The following is a 17,453-nucleotide window of genomic DNA, read 5'->3' on the forward strand; positions in this document are numbered from 1 at the left end:
TTTTTCTTTCACCTTTTTATTCCATTAGTTGCCTGTAGAGTAAGCAGTCTTGCAGGGGGTTATGGGCAAGCATTCGTGGATCAGAAAAAGTAGGAATCCTCCTGTGTGCTCTGATGGTGGGTTCACTTTGATGGGTGAGATGTCAGCTCAAGAATAATTGATTTTCATAGACAAAATATTAACTTGCCAATAGGTTTTCCCGATTTCCTGGTGTGCTTGTGTGAACAATGGAAAATTAAGTGCACTGGTTTTGCTTTGGGGACAGAATAGTGCAATCATGCAACAGTATGCTGAATAAATGTTAATTAAGAAGGTTTCTATCTAATTTGAAGCTAATTCATTCACTGGATAGCATCTTTATGAAATTGAGAACAATCTGAAATAGAATCAGAGCTTGTTCTGTGAACTTTAAGTAGTTAATGGGTCTGCTTTTCATGTGTCTGTGTAAAATCGTTTCCTTATTCCCAAATCTTTGATGTAATTTTTTTCCCCATTCAGAAGACTCCTTCGAAGAATGCCCTGCATAGATTTAGCCCACTTTAAATACAATGGGAAAGCATTTGGCATTTAATAAGCTCACTTTCCCTCATGTCTAAATTGGTCTGCATTTTCTGAACATGACAAAGGAGAGTGGAATGAGAAAAGCAGCCCTGGCAAGCCGTTTTGTAACTCAATGAAAGAGGCCAGCAGGGAGGGAAAGGGAGTCAGCACAGGACTGATTTGCTCATACGGATGAAGTGCCCATACTGTACATCTAAAGGTGTCTGCCCTTACCCTTCTAATACTTCCAGGAAAGGATGCAGAAAATCGCTTTCCTGGTGGCGAGTTGTCGGAGGAAGTCTACACCTGCCTACCCTGCAGGGAGGGATGTTCTAACTGCACAGACGATACTCCCTGCTATGCACAGGAGGACAAGTATTTACGGCTGGCTATCATCTCATTCCAAACACTCTGTATGCTGCTGGACTTCATAAGCATGCTGGTAGTCTACCATTTTCGCAAAGCAAAGGTAAGCAGACATATTTTGCTTTGGTATTCCTGCTCATTGTGTGGTACAGACTCATTTATGTTAGGTGTATAGCTTCTCATTTTGACAGTCAATTTCTCAGGTAAGGAGCTCACCTCAAGGCAAGGATTGGATTTCCAAACAGGAATGCTTTGCTTTAGGTGTGGAGGTACCTAAATTGTTTATGTATTTTTTGAAAAACAAAACAAACCAAAACCCCAAAACAAACCACTGAGCAATTTGTGTCTCCCCGTGAAATCTGCTTACATTTATAGATAGTCAGCAAAAATCAAGGAAACCTATTATGTTTGAAGTAATTTTGGAAAATCAGGCCGATCACACAAGTACCTAAGGAGGCATGTGGGTATTTATAGTCTCGGGATCTTCAAAGTCTCTGTTCTGGCACTGCTGGGAATGATGATTGGTTTCAATATATTTGAGAGACTAGCTGGAAAATAATTGTATCAAAGATGAATCTTTCCAAATAATTCTAGTTCCTAGCAAGTTGAAACTTGATTCTATGGTTAAAGATTTTTTTTTTCCTCTAAAATATGAATATATTAAGGAGCGTCTGTAAATTTCTGATGCAGTCTATGGCTACGTGTTGTACTATCCTAATGAACTTGCTGCTTTTACCTCACTGGAAATCTTTTAAACATGTAATATCTCGTGGAATCTCACTATTGCCTCAGTAAATGCAGAATTTTCTCTGAAACTTCCAATGTACTAAAAAAAATGAATTGAAGCTGGCAGATATTCACTACCTACATTTGGGAGACGTAGGTGTGCACACAGTATGCTACATTGTTGAAATTAATAGCTTCATCCGCTTTCCATAACTAGATAAGCATTTCCATTTTGGTTTTTGGAACACTTGATCCCACAGGCTTCCCAGTCCTACAGTGTCTGTGTTACAAATGCGTGGCTCATTTTGAAAGACTTTAATATACTGGCAGGAAACCACAGAATGAGCAGTAACCTTTTTTTTTTCTTTTCTGTTTCTGAGTCTTTGTATTTAATGATAGTGCATAAAATGATTCAAATTACAGACTTAATTGTATTTATAAAGTTTTTCATTATGAAAAGTCTGTTGTAGGCATCTGTTTAGTTGCTTAACATTAACTCAGCAGAAGAACTTTTCCAATTTTGTGAGGTTTTAGTCCGCATGGTAACGTTACTCTCTTTTAATGTCATAGACAACATCATGAAGGAAGCATTCCTTCTGAGTAAAAACTTTACTCTCTAGACCTACAAAGTGAACAGAGTAGATTACTTCATATGCAGCTATTGCAAGTTTGGCTTGATTTTTTCTTCACACTGAAATATTGTTTTATAAGAAATTTCTATATTTTCTCATAATTTGAGATCAGAGATGAGTAAAATTGCGTACACTTTTGCACTTGTACACTTAACTATGTTCTAGTATATGTACCCACTACAGTAACAAAAAGATACATCTTTATTAAACATACTACAGAAATTTTGTATTTTACAAAACCTGCTAGTAATGAAAGGTGCATTTTTATTTTTGTGATGATTAGTCATTTCTCCAAAGTAGGCTACGAGTAAAGAACCAGATGGGATCTGAATATTTAATACCAAAGCAATACCAAAGAAAGAGGCACATATATGCCTTTCCTTGTTTCTGAAGAACTTTTCAATTGTTGTGAAAACGTTTCAGCTTATTTTTTTCCAGATTATCTCTTACCATTAGACATCATGACATCTGAACTAGCGAGAACCAGACATAAAACAAACATTCTTTTTTCTAGAAAGAAAAGTGATGCCTGTGAGACATTGCATTTCATTCAGTTGGACAGAGACGGATTCAACTATAATTTTGCTACCTTAGAAGAGAGTTGACTTTGCTCTCAATGTATATGTCACAAGGAAAAGGGGAGTAAAAATGAGACAAAAAAGTAACATGGTGATTAACAATCCTTCCCTGTATGATCAATGTTTTCAGGGAATAGAAACTGATAAATAGATGCTCCATTACTTTTTGTGTCATTCAGCTGAGTTTTTTCTTGGATTCCTTTTGGGTTCTTTATCATGTTGGTACAGCATGATTTTAAAAAGAAAAAGATCTTGTGTGATTACCATGAAATGAGAAGCTGTATGAAGGGCAGCCATACTGAGAACAATGAGTATTAGCGTAAGGAAACTGCTGGTTACATTGGATAATGACAGAAATTTGGAGTGAAGAAAGACAACTAGTAACTGTGTACTCTCTGCCAAGAGGGGAAAGTCACAAAAATGAAAGAACAGATACTGAAATATATTCAAAATATCTACATTTTGAGAATTTCCAACTGTTAGTGAAACAAACCTCAATTAGGTTAGTACATCTGTCTGTGATTAAATTTACTGTGTTAAACTGCTCATTTCCATTGTGCTGGGTGGGTGTCAGAGAAGAGCATTTTTTGGATTCTCTCCCACGTATGGCACCACAATATTCAAATAGCAACAAAAAGTAATTTTTAATAGAGCATTTTAACAGAAAGAACTATGTACAGCTACGATATGAAGAAACAATCTTCAAAGTCTTTAAAAGAGCAAAAGAATGAAGATTAAGAATAAAAAATGCTAGTTTTGGTATAGTTGTTGATCAGTAAAATGAGAAGGCAAATGGGATCAGGCTACCACTCTTGTAAAAGTGACTGTGCAAAACACTACTTAATGCTTGTACTTTATGGAGGCTCCTGGTGAATAGTAACTTCAAAAAGCTAAGGTCCTGAAAAGTTAAGGTCTGCAAACAGAAAGCACCTTGGGAAGAAACATCTCGGGCACCTTCGCTTGAGGCTTTGTCAAACACAGGTGAAAGTGACTCAGCAGCCCCCAGATTAGCTCAGCAGCAACGTTATTAAACTGCAAGAGTCATAACTGGAGAAAATCACAGGCAGAAAATGTGGGAGAACTCCAAAATGCTAAGAACAAAAAAAAAATTGAAGAGGGCACAGAAGGAGTAGCAGAAGCTAAACCGCTAGTGAAAAGCATTGTAGGGAAAGACAGAGAAGGATGAAAAATGTTACAGATAGAGCAGATGCTACTGCTATAATGGGAAAAGACAAAGCATTTCAGCAGGAGAGTAAATGGAGGAAATGTGCCAGACAAAGAAAAAAAGGAAAAAATATTCACAGCTAATACAGAAGGGAAAGCAGATGTGGAGATCACTTCAAAGAAATCTTTAACTGCTCTCGACAACCCTCATGCCAAGCAGTAGTGAAAGCTGGAAACCCTGAGCTTGGCATTAACACCAACAGCAAGAGGCTGAAAAACTCCTGGGAGGTAGAAATGGATGAAATCCCATCAGAAAAGGTGATGGCACCTGACAGCACCAGTTTAATGACACTGAGGGAGTTGTGCAATGAAGCCTGGGAAAAAGATTTTTCCTCAATAGTGGAAATGCTGGAGTTTTATTAGCCTGCCCCGACAGGGTGATCTTGCTGAATACTGGAGCTGGGGAGATGTTGAGGCTTCTGCAGTGTAAGACAGGTAAAGGGACACTGTGCAAAACAAGGAACAGGCTCAATGGAGGCTCTCAGCACTTTGGATGGACTAGATACATGTCCTAGCAATTGTAGAGGAGTGTATAAAGGAATAGGCTCCTCTTATTTCTTTGGTTTTCAAAAGGCTTTGGCAGACTATGAGAGGATCTTGCAGAACAACTTTCAACCTTACGGAGTCAGATCTTCGCGGCTGTATACAGAGGTGCAAAACATTCTCTAAGTTGAGCAGCTAAGAAACAAATCATCCTTGTGTGCTGTGGCCTTATTATTGATTAGATAATGCAAACATTACTACTAAAATCATGTCCAGAAAGTATGAGGCTAAGCTAACAAAAGTAGCTGGCTAGGCAAAGACAGAAATCACTGATGCTAAAACAAATATTCTCAAACATGAGAGGCGATTTTGTAAGAAAAAGCATGAACAAAATAGGAGAATTCATCTGTGTGAGTAGTTTCATGAACCAATGGAGACCTCAAACAGGGAGTGACCAACTGCAGTATTGATGACCTGTGCAAGGGTGGCGGAGTTATATGGCAACAGAAAGAAACAATGTTTAAATAGATATAAATAAAAAACAGAATTATTTTTTTTATTTCAAAGTTAGCATAGGATTTCAAGGGCTAAAGACCTACCAGAGCCTTAGAGAGGAAACCAGGTGCGCTGTAAACAGGTTCTTATGAAAGTACCAGGCTGTGGAAGGATGTTACCTGCAGAGAACCTAAAGAGCTCAGCAGTTATCAGGCAGCGTTTTCAAATGAATGAGAAGGAAGAGCTGAAAATAACTGACCTTTGCGTAGCGGCATACCAACTCAAACATGGAGCTATCAGGTAGAATGCAGCTGCTGTGAGGAATTGTCAGTGCCCTTAAGAAATGCTAAGAACCACTACTGGAAAAGAGACCAGAGAAGCTGATCTCAGTGTAGCATGGAAGAGGCTGATCGCTGCTTCGGTGACGAAAGAGAGATGAGAATGTGACGTCCACCTTGACTTGCACTAGACCTATTCAGTAGGGTCTTGTTTGCTGTGAATTCTCATTCAGGACAACGCTAAAGGCTTCAGAGTAGTTGCACTGAAGCCAAGCTACTTGCCCATCATCTTTCCTTGTCATGCACTGCGGTGCTGCCAGGTTCTGAGCGGGTAGGGGAACCGTGGGTGCGCAGGAGGAAACCTGGGGGGGGCCTGGTCTTTCTGGCTTCTTAATGTATCTGTGGCCAGCATCTCTGGATGTGAATCCAGCACATCAAGGTAAAATTGACAGCAACCAGCACGCTTGGAACAGGTTGTTTTCAGCTCTGAAAAATAATGGAAAAAATGCTTAGAGGAAAGTCTTCAAAACAGCAGTTCGGACTGGTGTTGTCATATGGCTTTAACAATGATGAAGGACTGTGATAGAGCCCGTTGAAATGAAGGGCTTTGCCCCATTCAAGGGCATTTCCAATCCCAAATATTAGTAATTTATAACTAAATGACCTTTTATTGTACTGGTCTTTCCCCTCCCCATTTATGAACACTCAAGAACTGTTGGAAATACAGAAATATGAATATGTTTAATGAGAGGAGAAAAATATATACCTAGAACACCGATCAAGAAAAAAATTCACAGCTAACAAGACCACATGGCTAATCATCAATAAGAATAAATTATTTTACCTGTCTGGAGAGAACTGTGGCAAATAACAGCAACTGACTGTTTTTATACGGTTTTTACTCTCTGTTGAATACAAATTTCCATTGCTTGGAGTTCAGGGTGGCTAGATATTCTATGCCACAACTTTCCTATTTTTCCATTTAGTGTAAATACATTTTAAGTGTGAAGATAGTCCCTAAACAATGCAATTTTAAACACTGCACAAAACTGCACATAGATGGAAAGGCAACACGCAAATTAATGCTGTAGTTCCCCTTCCTAATTCTGAGAAATCAAGGATGTCTTTTCTCCCTTACTGCAGCCATGATAGGATGCAGTAATTCGGAGTGAGATAATCACAGCCTATTGACGTGTGATACATCTTTAAATATTAAAGCATGCTGGCTTTGCAAACATACCTTCTTTGCTAATGTAAATCAGCCAATCCTTTCTTTTTCTTAACTCTACAGTGGCGTCTTGATGTGCTTATGCCTTGATGCCTTTCATCTTTGGTGCACATTCTGCTTTTTTCTCCCTAGACACCAATTTCTGACATTTCAGCTGAAGTGGAAACTTGATAGAGGGAAGAGATCTTGCACAAATGGAGCAGCTGCCTTTACATGCTGCGCTGGTGGGCATACCTGACAGTTTATTCAGCACATACACATTCTGTGCAGTGCTTTATACACCCTTTCTTCATCATATCCTAGGGTGAGAACCTAGTTTCTTGTGATTTCTCAGGGAAGTTTATTGTAGTCTTGAGGTATACAGCTTTAAAGACATTAGCGATGTTGTTTTCAAAACTGTTGGTTTTAGTGGAATTCTCATTTCCTTTATTCATAAACCAGAACTCATAAAATGTCCTATCCCATTTTTCTGTGTAGTTAAGATATGCCTTTCAGGGATGCTTACTTTTTTAACTCTCACATAAATAATTGCAGAGTGCCATATTGAAAAGAAAAGAAGTGCAGGGGCTGTTAGCCTGCGGCGGCAGTTGAGAATCAGAGATGATGTACTGGCTGCTGGAGCTCCCAAAGACAGCAGGCGTTGGTAGGCATGGCTGCAACGGTGGTGCTGCCCTGTGTTGTGGCATTCACTTCATAAGCCCCAAGGTTTCGCATTTGTATATATTTGCATTCTAATACATGGTTTAGAGGAGTTAAGTACTTGTGAATAGAAGAATAAACCTAGTTCCACTACAGACACTTTAGACCTAAGGGAAAACTGAAGTGTGAAGAAAATAAAGATTGATTTTAGCTCAGTCTCATGAAGAAGAGATAATGAGAAGCACAAAAAGGCTATATACAGGGTTCACTAGGCAGTCTCTATCCCTAATGGACAAGGTTGATCTTAAAAATGACTTTTCATCAGTATTCAACAGTAGCTCTAAGGATTCAAAGCTACAATCTTCTCTATATATCTTTATATTAAGACAACATTTGTCTTCACAAAGTTGAATTACACAGCACCACAGGGCTCATCTGGAAAACACACGTGGTTTATCAGGGAATGCACTGCCTTTGAAGTGGTGTGAATCAGCCGTGGACTATGATATGTTTGCTCCACTTTGGTGTTGAGACTGATTCCTGGCCTGTACTTTTTTGACCTTAATGTCTTGCTATTTAAGACCTTGCAGTCTGTGAATCATTGTCATCTTCTGTTCCACCAATACTCCACAAAACTGAAAGTTCAAATTCATGGAGCTGATAGTAGTGCACTTTCAGTGTAGGGTGCTAGCCAGGAAGATAGCTGTCACCAGAGACAAGGCTGTAGTAGCCTTGAAGGCATATTTAAGTTTAATTGCATTACATAATGATTTGACTTTTAAAATAAATTATGTAAAATAAAGGCAATCAAATCCTTGAATTTCAGCATATATTTTCCAACAATGAGAACTATGACAGCATAGAATAATTTTTCCAAAGCTGTTTTAGAGCTAGAAATTAAATTGAGCAAACTGCTAAGATTTTTGGTTGTCTGTTACTCTTTGATTCTTGCCGAGTCTCATATTTATGGCCCTCATAGGGAAGCTGAGTAGACCAAATGGTCTGTCACATGATAATTAGCTCTCCCAACTGATTCTTTGATGCAGTAACTTCAGGACAGTTGCATTTATCTGAAGGTTCATTTGGGTTTGTGAATGGGCATTTACAGATTTGCTGGGAAGGGACTTCCTATCATGTCAGCAGAATACCAGCGACATTATTTATTTATCCTGCTATTTGACTTGGAGTTGTGTGCTGCTGTGAACCTTCCTTGTACAATCAATAGCAATAGTAAAGTCCCCAGTGGCTTGCATGAGGTCTTTGGCATGCTTCTTTTTCCAAGAGCAGACTTCAGTCTGAAGTAGGCTTTTCTTCTTGTTTTAAGTGTCTAAGTGTAGGCTCAGAAGAACTATTCCAAGCGTGAGCCAAATTTCTGGTGGAGGGACTTTTCAACCAGGAAGGCTTGCAGAAATTCAGAGTATAAAAAACCCAGTATAACTAAGGAGAAGCATGTTTGAAGATGAGAAAATATTTGTTTTAAAAAGTTTCACTCAAAGAGAAGCAAGAAAAAGCTTAAATGAAGAAACTGGGAAAACAAATTATCAGAAAAAATGTAGGATGAGAACTTTCAAGTAGCAGAAATAAAACTGTATTGGAAACCTTATTCTAGGCAAAGTCTTGCATTTTTTACTAAATACTTTCTTATCATAAAACTTTTATTTAATGGTAGCATCCTCAGAGTAACTTTGTGACCTGCTTTTTATGTGTTTTTCTGGCTGGATCATGTGATGGAAACTGAACACAGATCATTCAGACTAAAACATATGCCCATTCTTCATTCTTTTCTTCATTGCTTTGGGCAAAAGTTGAAGGGTTATAGCTCAGAAGCAGCAGCCTTATGCTGTCAGTGTCTCTATAGGACTTCATGCTGTGAACACAGTCAGATTGCTTTCTGCCTTCTCTGTCCCAGCCATGCCTCCCTCTGTCTGGAATAAAATCTCGACATTTTTCTCTGACATCTTCTCATCAATATCAATATAGCTGAAAATAAACCTTGATCTCCTCCTGCTTCCCTCTAAGACATCCCAGCTATGGCTTTCTTAGTTACTGTAGCAACCTGCCTCTTATCTAACATAATTTTGGACTCTGGAGCTCACTTTGCCTCTGGCTATGTCTAAGCCTTACTGAACTCCTCCTGAGTTTCCTTTTAATGCGTGTTTTCTGCCGGTCCACAGACCTAAAGTTCTTGTCTCACCTTGTTATCTTGTGTCTTGACTACTGCAATGTCCTTTCAGCTGGCCTTGGCAAATGCAGTCATAGCCTGCTCCTATCTATTCAAAATGGTGCTGCAAACGATTTTCTGTCCTGCCACTTTGTGTTGTCCTCATTGCATCTCCCTGTTGACATCGTACATGAGCTATACCTCTTGGTTTTTGAACTCCTACATGAGCTTTTCTCTCTCTCCTGATGCCATTTCTTCGATGCAGAAGTGTCAACACCAGCCTCCATCATCATCATCATCTTGTTACATTTTTCAAAAATACCCCTTGTTCCCTTCATACTTTCCTCATGCTTGGTAGAGGCTTTTTGAGACCGTCCCCTGCTCTCCATATCACGTATTCAGATTCCAGTGCTGACAAAGTATGTGACTATGGGTTGACAGGCTGGAACTACTGATTGCTTGTTACGATATGTGATACTGCCTTGTTCCCTTGTTCTTCTCATCTGTCCTTATCTGTCTGTTGTCCCTTATCTTAAACTCTTAACTTTGTGGAGGAAGGACAGTCTTTTCTACTTCCTCCTTGTGCAAGGTCCACGATAACTTGAGGCTGACCTGGGGCTGGAGCTTTCAGCAATACAGTGGTAGGAAGAATGATTAAGTTATACATAGCAATATTTGCTTCAAAGGCAAATGTACTTTTATTTCCAGTGAAACATACAATCCATGATCTAAATTTAATGAGAGATCACTTAACGTAATAAATTCTGAATAGCTGAAAAATCTCACCATTTTCTGGATCAGCATTTCTCAGATCCAATCATAAGCTGTTAGTTTGGAACAGTTTAGCCACTTGGCTCTTGAAAACTAAAAGTGAATAAAATAAACTGGAGTTGCATTTAAAATCTTCAGAATGATGAGGTTTTGTTTGATTTGAAATTAGCATAATGATCTTCGACTATAATTCATTTGCATTCTCAGTCATGTGAATAATGAAATTTTTTTATCTTTATCACATTTATTCTAACCCTTCTCTTCTTATATCATTCTCAGTTGGTTTCCTCTGAGATATTATGAGTCTTGAGTTTTGCAGTCAGGTTTTTTTTTTTCTCCTGTAATTTACCACAAACTATTTCTTTCTACATGATTGAACTACAGTTATACAGACTGTTTTAGTGAGCTGTGGTATTATCTTCTGTCATAGGTGATGCTGTGTTGAATAAGAAAGCTGAAATTCAGTTCAAGTGTTCTGAAGCTATTTGTAAACTAAATCGGGGAACATGCTAACTGAGCCCCACCTCCAGCTTGTGACATTTGGTTTTGTATTCCATCAGATTTTTTTGTACATTTCATTTGATCTCTTGCTGATTAAACAACTATTGGTATTAAAATGCGTTTTATTCTTGAAGACCATAATGCCTTTGCATCTTCCTTTCATTTAATTTCTGCATTACTTGAATGCATAACCTAGTGAAATAGGCACTTTAAGTGATCCAGAATTTTGATGATAGTCATTTTACATATTCAGCTTTTAAATTAACCATAAGGATGTGAGTAGACTGAAACTGAAATTAAACATTATTTACTTCATTGCTGATAGTCCTTCGTCTACATATTCGTCACTATTTGGTGAAAACCAGGTATCTTGATCTAAGCATGAAGTTCCCAAGGAAGGAATTCCTGTTCTTATAAGAAAAGATGTCCCTGAGACATTAAGCATTTTCACTGTGAGAGTTTTTCACCAACAAATACTGTTTTTTCACGTACTTGTCTTGTAGGTGGTGTAGGGCAACTTATATGCAGCAAGACCCATGTTACAAAATGCAGAACACCTTATCTTCATCATGATATATTGTAATGGGTTTCATAACTGGTGTAACAGAAAGGATCAAGGGCTGTATGAATTGAAAAATAAAGTATTTGGGGATTTCTTGGATCCCTGACATTTTGTGCACTTTTAATGAAGTGGATTTATGATTGATGGCTGCTTGACATTTGCTTCTCCTGATTTTTTTTTCAAGAAAAAAGTAAATTTAATAATGATATTCTATTTGAACTCAGCTATAACTAGTAACAGGAAAAAAAAATTGACCTTTGTGTAAGTATGCTTTAAAGGGAAATGAAAAAGCATGAGGATTATGTTTATTTGGTTTAGGAATACTGCACAAAACCTGCAAATGCCAGAAAATTCTGACGATTTGCCAATATAGCTTAAGTGGTAGCACATAACTGTAGACCTATCTGTGGAAAATTGGCCTTTGCTATGAAATTTACTGTATTTGCTGTCCATATTCTATTAGGAGGTTAGTATTGAAATAGAACAATTATCATTAAAAGTATTTGTCAGTGTGGTAAGAGGTTGAACAGGACATAGAATTTCTTCTTGATTATTTTACAAAAAAATTTTCAAAAGAAGTACAACCCTCTCTCCCTTGAAGTGAAGAGAGCTTCCTGCAGCTAGCTGGGAGTGAGTTGCTTGAATTTTGTATGTCAACCAGCAATAACAAAATGAAATCATAGCTTTGTTAAGGCATTTGAAATTTTCCTTTTCCTGAGTAGCAGTCCTAATCTGTCCTTGAATTTATTATCAAGAAAATAAAGAAATGATGACAGCACCACTCCAGGGTACCTAACTGAGGCTTCAGGGGACTCCTTCCAGTAGCTTGTGTGCCATTCTTTGGTCCCTAGGAGTCCTTGTCCAGGTGTGAACAGTATGAAGATAAGCACCACAATGAAACGCAGTTCCACTTTTTTCTGCTCTTCTTAATGTCGGCGGCTGTCTGGGAACTGGCAGGTCCAGCTTTTGTCTCTTATCAGAGAAGCCAAACATCTTGCTTGCTGTAGATCAACCTCAGAGACAGAAAGAAAGATTTCTATATTCTATTTCTTAAAAGTAAACTTCAAGTGAAATAAAATTTCTGAAAATTAGCACTTTAGTTTTTCCACACAGCTTTTTCACTGCAAAAGATAACAATGTGTTTGTAATTGGGAAAAGTTATGTGGGATAAGAGTCAGGAAGAAGGTTCATTGGGCTTTAGAAAAACAGCACATGGAAATCAAAGCAAAAATTTAGTCATACTGAAAAAATTATTTGCTGGGAAGTCGTATCTTAGTAAGAAAAGGAGGTGGTAATAAAACATTTCAACCAGCTCCACTTCAGACCAAATATTTTCAACTTGACAAAATCTCATCTCCCTTCTGTCATTTGGTAGAAGAACCACCTATACCGGGAAACGAGAATTTGAACAGGAGGAGGTTTCAGAGAAGTAAGAGACAGATTTGGGAATACAGTCCAATAACTTCTCATCACATCTCCTGTGTCCTCGTATGTAGAGTAGAATGGATCTGCCAGACCTGCACCATGAGGGTCACGCCAGAGCTACTTCTCCTGGGAGCACTGGAGAGCGAGCACACTGCCTTCACATGTACCTTTAGCTAAGCTTGTTCTTTCACTTGTTTTGAGACAGTTTTGCATAGTAATTTATCTTGTCACTTCAAATACATCAGCTTAGCACAGCAGAGCAAACCTGTATCTCTGTGTTTCCTTGCTTCTGTACCATTCTGTCATGTATCTATTTGTGCTTTCCAGCTGTACATTGAGTGGTAGATAGCCTTTACAGTTTAATAAATATGAATGTGTTGTATTAAAGGTTGAGATCAAAGACAAGATCTGTCTTCGCTTTTTTCTAATAATTTCTTGTAGGCCTCATTTATCTGTAAGGCAAGCTCACATTCTGATGGTAAGCCACCTTGGCAAAAGGAAATTTTCTTTGAATCACAGCCCAACTCAGTCATTCTTTGTATTGTAAAAGTGGCAGAACTGTTTCGTGAAAGTGAAAAAAAATCAAAATATGCCAACCTTTTCCCCTCACTAAGTTTCCATGGTACTATGCTCATGTAATACACAGTGACATGTGGCCCTGGAGAAATCTGCAGTCTTCCTGAACTGACACCAAAAGTCTACAGTTCTGTTAATTCAGTAATACACAATGTAGCAGATATAGAATGACTTTAATTTTATTTTGGGTATTTAATTTCTTCTTTTTTCTCCTCTCTGAAAATACTTTGACACTCATATCACTGACTTTCTGTGATGACATTCAGAAATTCAATGCTAATTAATGCTGCTGTATTTTCTGGATTGCTTAGGACCACAGAGAATTGAAATGCAGTATCTTCTATGCTTGTTTATCCATCGTTTTAGCTTTTTGTTTTGTTACACTTGATGCAACTTGGCCAGCTACCTTTTTTTTTAGATTTCCCTCATGCAAATAATTGTTAAGCATTTATTTATGACCCTTTAGCAGTGCCCAAGTGGCATGTATGACTTTCCTAATACGATTTGCCACAGAAATGTTGTTGCTTTCTGAGATCCGGGGATAAGGAATAACTGTTTATCTCAGAGGCTACTAATGTGGTCTAGATAGTATGGATAGACTGAAGACTGAGCAGATCCTGAGGGATAAAGCAGCCCTTCACAAACAATATTTTTTGCAGGCCTAGTCAAATAAATGTGCTCTGCTAAGGCAATTGGTAGGGGAAAACAGAAAAACAGAAGGTAAGATGGGGGACACCTGACCTGTGCGGCCTAGGAACTCCCCAACCCCTCATTAGTTTCCCAGGCAATCTTCAGTAAAGCTCTAAGTTGAGTGGTGGACTGGCAATAGCATGCATGGAGCTGATGGATAGGTCCTTCCTACCATGGAGAAAGCCTCAGGAGCAAACCAAACAGTGCAGTGACACTGAAATTCTGCTTTTGACATGTTGTGACATGAACATGATCTAGCTTTACCTGTTCTTCTCCAGTGACATCTCAGAGTTAGACTACACGTGGTTGCTCCTCAGCTCTTGTCATCATTTTGTTTTTTTCTCCAGGAGCTGCCCTCTTGTTTTGGTCAGTTTCTTTATGAAGTCGCTGAAGGTAATACCAAGAATAAAAAATGAAATTCCATTTTTATGTTCCAGACACATGCAGTTCCACCTCCCTCAGATCCCAAACTGGAGCCAGTAGTCAGATAGACAAAAAACTGGCTGAACCACAGTCTTGGAATGAGATGGATGAGGAAGCTCTATGAAAACCCCTTGCCTTGATACCATCATCTTAACAAAGGCATCTGTTCATATGTTGTATGTCTAAGTCTTCATTTGATCCTGATCTTTTCATTAATCAAATGTCTTGAGTAGCATCTTGGCTGAAGAAGACCAAGAAGCTCAAGTGGAATCAGGCTGAATAGCTCTCAGCACAATATGGGAAAACGATCTACTGGGCAACAGGAGGATGTCCAGCAGACAAAGGAAATCTGTTATTCTCTCTGCTCAGTGCTAGTGAGGCTACTCCTGAAATGCTGGGTCCAGTTTTGAGATCTGTGGTTCAGGAAGAGTGTGGAGAAACTGGAGAGAGGCCAGCGGGTGACTTCTAGTCGGGACTAGAGCGTATAGCCTACTGGTGGAGCTTGAGAGAGCTAAGCTTGGATAGGATGGCAAAGAGGAAGCTAAGGGGCAATCTAGTAGCAGCCTACTTGAAGGGTGGTTATGAAGACAGATCCAAACTCTCCTTAGAGTGTGGTAAGTGATGGAAGTAACAAGGGACAACAGTCACAAATTATGGCTTGGGAGGTTTAAACTGGACATTAGGAAAAACTGTCTCACTAGGAGAGAAGTGCCAGACCAGAGTCAGCTGGGTAACACATCATTTACCTAGCTCCATTCTTGGAGGTGTTTAAGACTTGGATGGACAAAGCCGTGGCTGACCCGATGTAGTGTTGGCAGTACTCCTGCTTTGACCAGAGAGTGGGACTAGTAGTCCCTTCTAACAAATGTTTCTATGAGTCAGTGATTCTGTGAGACTAGTTTGGTTTTATTATGCCATTGTGGCATATTAGAGTGTTTATTGATTAGATACAAAGCATGCATGATAATAGGAACTGTGAAAAGAAAAGAGCATCTCAGTTTTCTTTCAGGTAAAGATTAGTTGTTTGTAAGGTTCATATTCCCTTTATTAGGGTATCCTGGAGAATATCAAGACTTTGAACTTTTCTTATTTGCTTTCCTTTGGATAAAGTAGATTAGAACAAGAAATCTATATTTAGAAACATTTTTATGGTAATTTTCCTTTACATAAATTTAATCCGTTGTAGTGAATAATATTGCTACAAATCAGCTAAATGATGTTTTACCTTTGTCAGTAGTTACAGATTTAACTATCTATGCGGTGTTACTTCATCTTCTTTCAATTTTTCCAAATCCATTCTGTAGATTAGTAAGTATTTTTGCTCTGCCACCTTACCCAAACATCTCCTTTTCTAATACAATACATTCAAGAGAATAAAGGGTGGTGATCTTACTATGAAAAGGTGTGTAAGTCTCAAGTTTCACTGCTCATTTTTCCTGTCACAAGACTTTGCAAATGAATGTTTGTTTGCAGATGTGACCCCTAGCACCTGTATTATTTCAGCAGCTTTACCTGCCCATTCCATCTCACTTTTTTTTTTCTTTTCAGATTAACACATTTGTGTTTTCTCTCTGCATATTTCTTACATGCTAGCTCCTTGCCTAGAAAAGCTATAGACATCAAACTCATAACAGAATCAGGATGATCTACATGTTAAACACCTGCATGACATTGAAACCGCTGCACCTCAGTCATGTTACTTCTGTTCAAGCACTGATGAGAGGCCATCCCGTCTTCTGTATTTTGTGGTAGTATGTTGGGGTTTTTACTCCTTTTTTAGTAAAGGTATATAAAAAGCATCTAACATATTCCACTTGGGCACACACTCTCTTTCACTGTTCCTTCTTCGGTTCAAGTCTGCAGTTTTCAAAGGAGGCGTTAGCTCTTGTCCTGCTGGTTTGGATGAGTCCCGTGAGTTACTCTGTGTTAAAGGGGTGCTTCTGTCTCAGCTGGACTGCCATTCACAGAACAGCACACACCTATGGTGAATGGCCTCTCTCCTGTAATAGTGTTTTTGGTTTGTTTTTATTAATGAGAAAAGATATATGAGAAAGTTAGAAAATAGCTGTATTTCTCTAATAAACAGTGAATGAGGCTTTCCGTAAAGGAATTGCTCCAGAAAGCCCACTATGTTTGCTTCACAGGAGAGCAGAAGTAATGAACCAGCCTCAACTTCATTGTCTTCCTAATGAAGAATATTTGTATGTGCTGAACTCAGATTTCAGTATTGAAAACACAGTTGATAAGAAGAATGCCTCTGTCGGTCTATGCGTTTGGACCACACCAAGGTGTGGCAAGGTCTTTTTTCTCACAGGGCTGCCTTGGACCCCAGCACCCTGATTTTGCCTTCCCTGCCCTTGCCCCAAGGCTCTGTCTCCTCTCCACCAGCACATCTTGCTTGACTGACTAAAAGAATCTGCCGTGGGGTTACTGTGACCCACTCTCATGTCTTGTCTTCTAAGAAGAAGCCTACTAAGGCAATTTCAGTGTAGGTGCTCCTGAACTTGTTTATAGACTGAACATGCATGATGTCATGTGCCATGATGTCATGTGCCATGACTCTGACCCTATACCTGGGTGCAGAGGTGCAATCAAATCCTGAATCTTACGCAGAGATGATAACTAACGTCTGGGCTGGTAATGACCGTGACTATTTCTTGACTTTGTGAATAATTTTATCAGTTTACTCTAGATCACCAACGCTCATTTAACTTTGAGTAGTCACTGAAATGCAAAATGGTCAGTAGCATCTCACAACCGTTACTAGCTACATCCCAGCTGAGAGGAGTTGCTGTGAATATTTCTAGTGTCTTCCTCCTTGAGCTGAAATGCTGTCCAGTCTGTAGTGGCTGTATAACATGAGGGTACGTGCTCAGCTATGAGTCCTGTGCCACTGCCTAAAAGTCACACTAGTTTACTTGAATTCACTTGTTCCATAAATAGGTCTCAAAGTACATTACATACAGATGCAAGACATTTTACTGCTCTAGTACGCTGACGTTTCTGTGTAGATGTAACATTACGTACCCAGTGATTCAGAAGTTACTGCGCCAACCAACCAGGGGCCTTTACGTCCTGTGTCCTCACAGTACTGCATTAGTTGCTTTTGCTACCATGTACCTAAACCTATCTTACATTTTGCTGGCCCTTTTCAT

At 38.9% G+C, this 17,453-nt stretch overlaps 1 protein-coding gene across 1 annotated transcript in view; it reads left to right on the plus strand.

Moving 5' to 3' along the window:
- GPR158 (G protein-coupled receptor 158) overlaps window positions 1-17,453 on the plus strand; it is a 204,352-nt gene that overhangs the window by 97,626 nt on the left and 89,273 nt on the right. Inside the window, exon 4 of the mRNA XM_075746378.1 lies at window positions 792-1,009. Within this exon, the coding sequence (XP_075602493.1) occupies window positions 792-1,009 (218 nt within the window). The remainder of the gene's footprint in view (window positions 1-791; window positions 1,010-17,453) is intronic.

The sequence above is a fragment of the Balearica regulorum genome, chromosome 2, assembly GCF_011004875.1.
Source record: "Balearica regulorum gibbericeps isolate bBalReg1 chromosome 2, bBalReg1.pri, whole genome shotgun sequence".
In the NCBI taxonomy this organism is placed as follows: Eukaryota; Metazoa; Chordata; class Aves; order Gruiformes; family Gruidae; genus Balearica; species Balearica regulorum.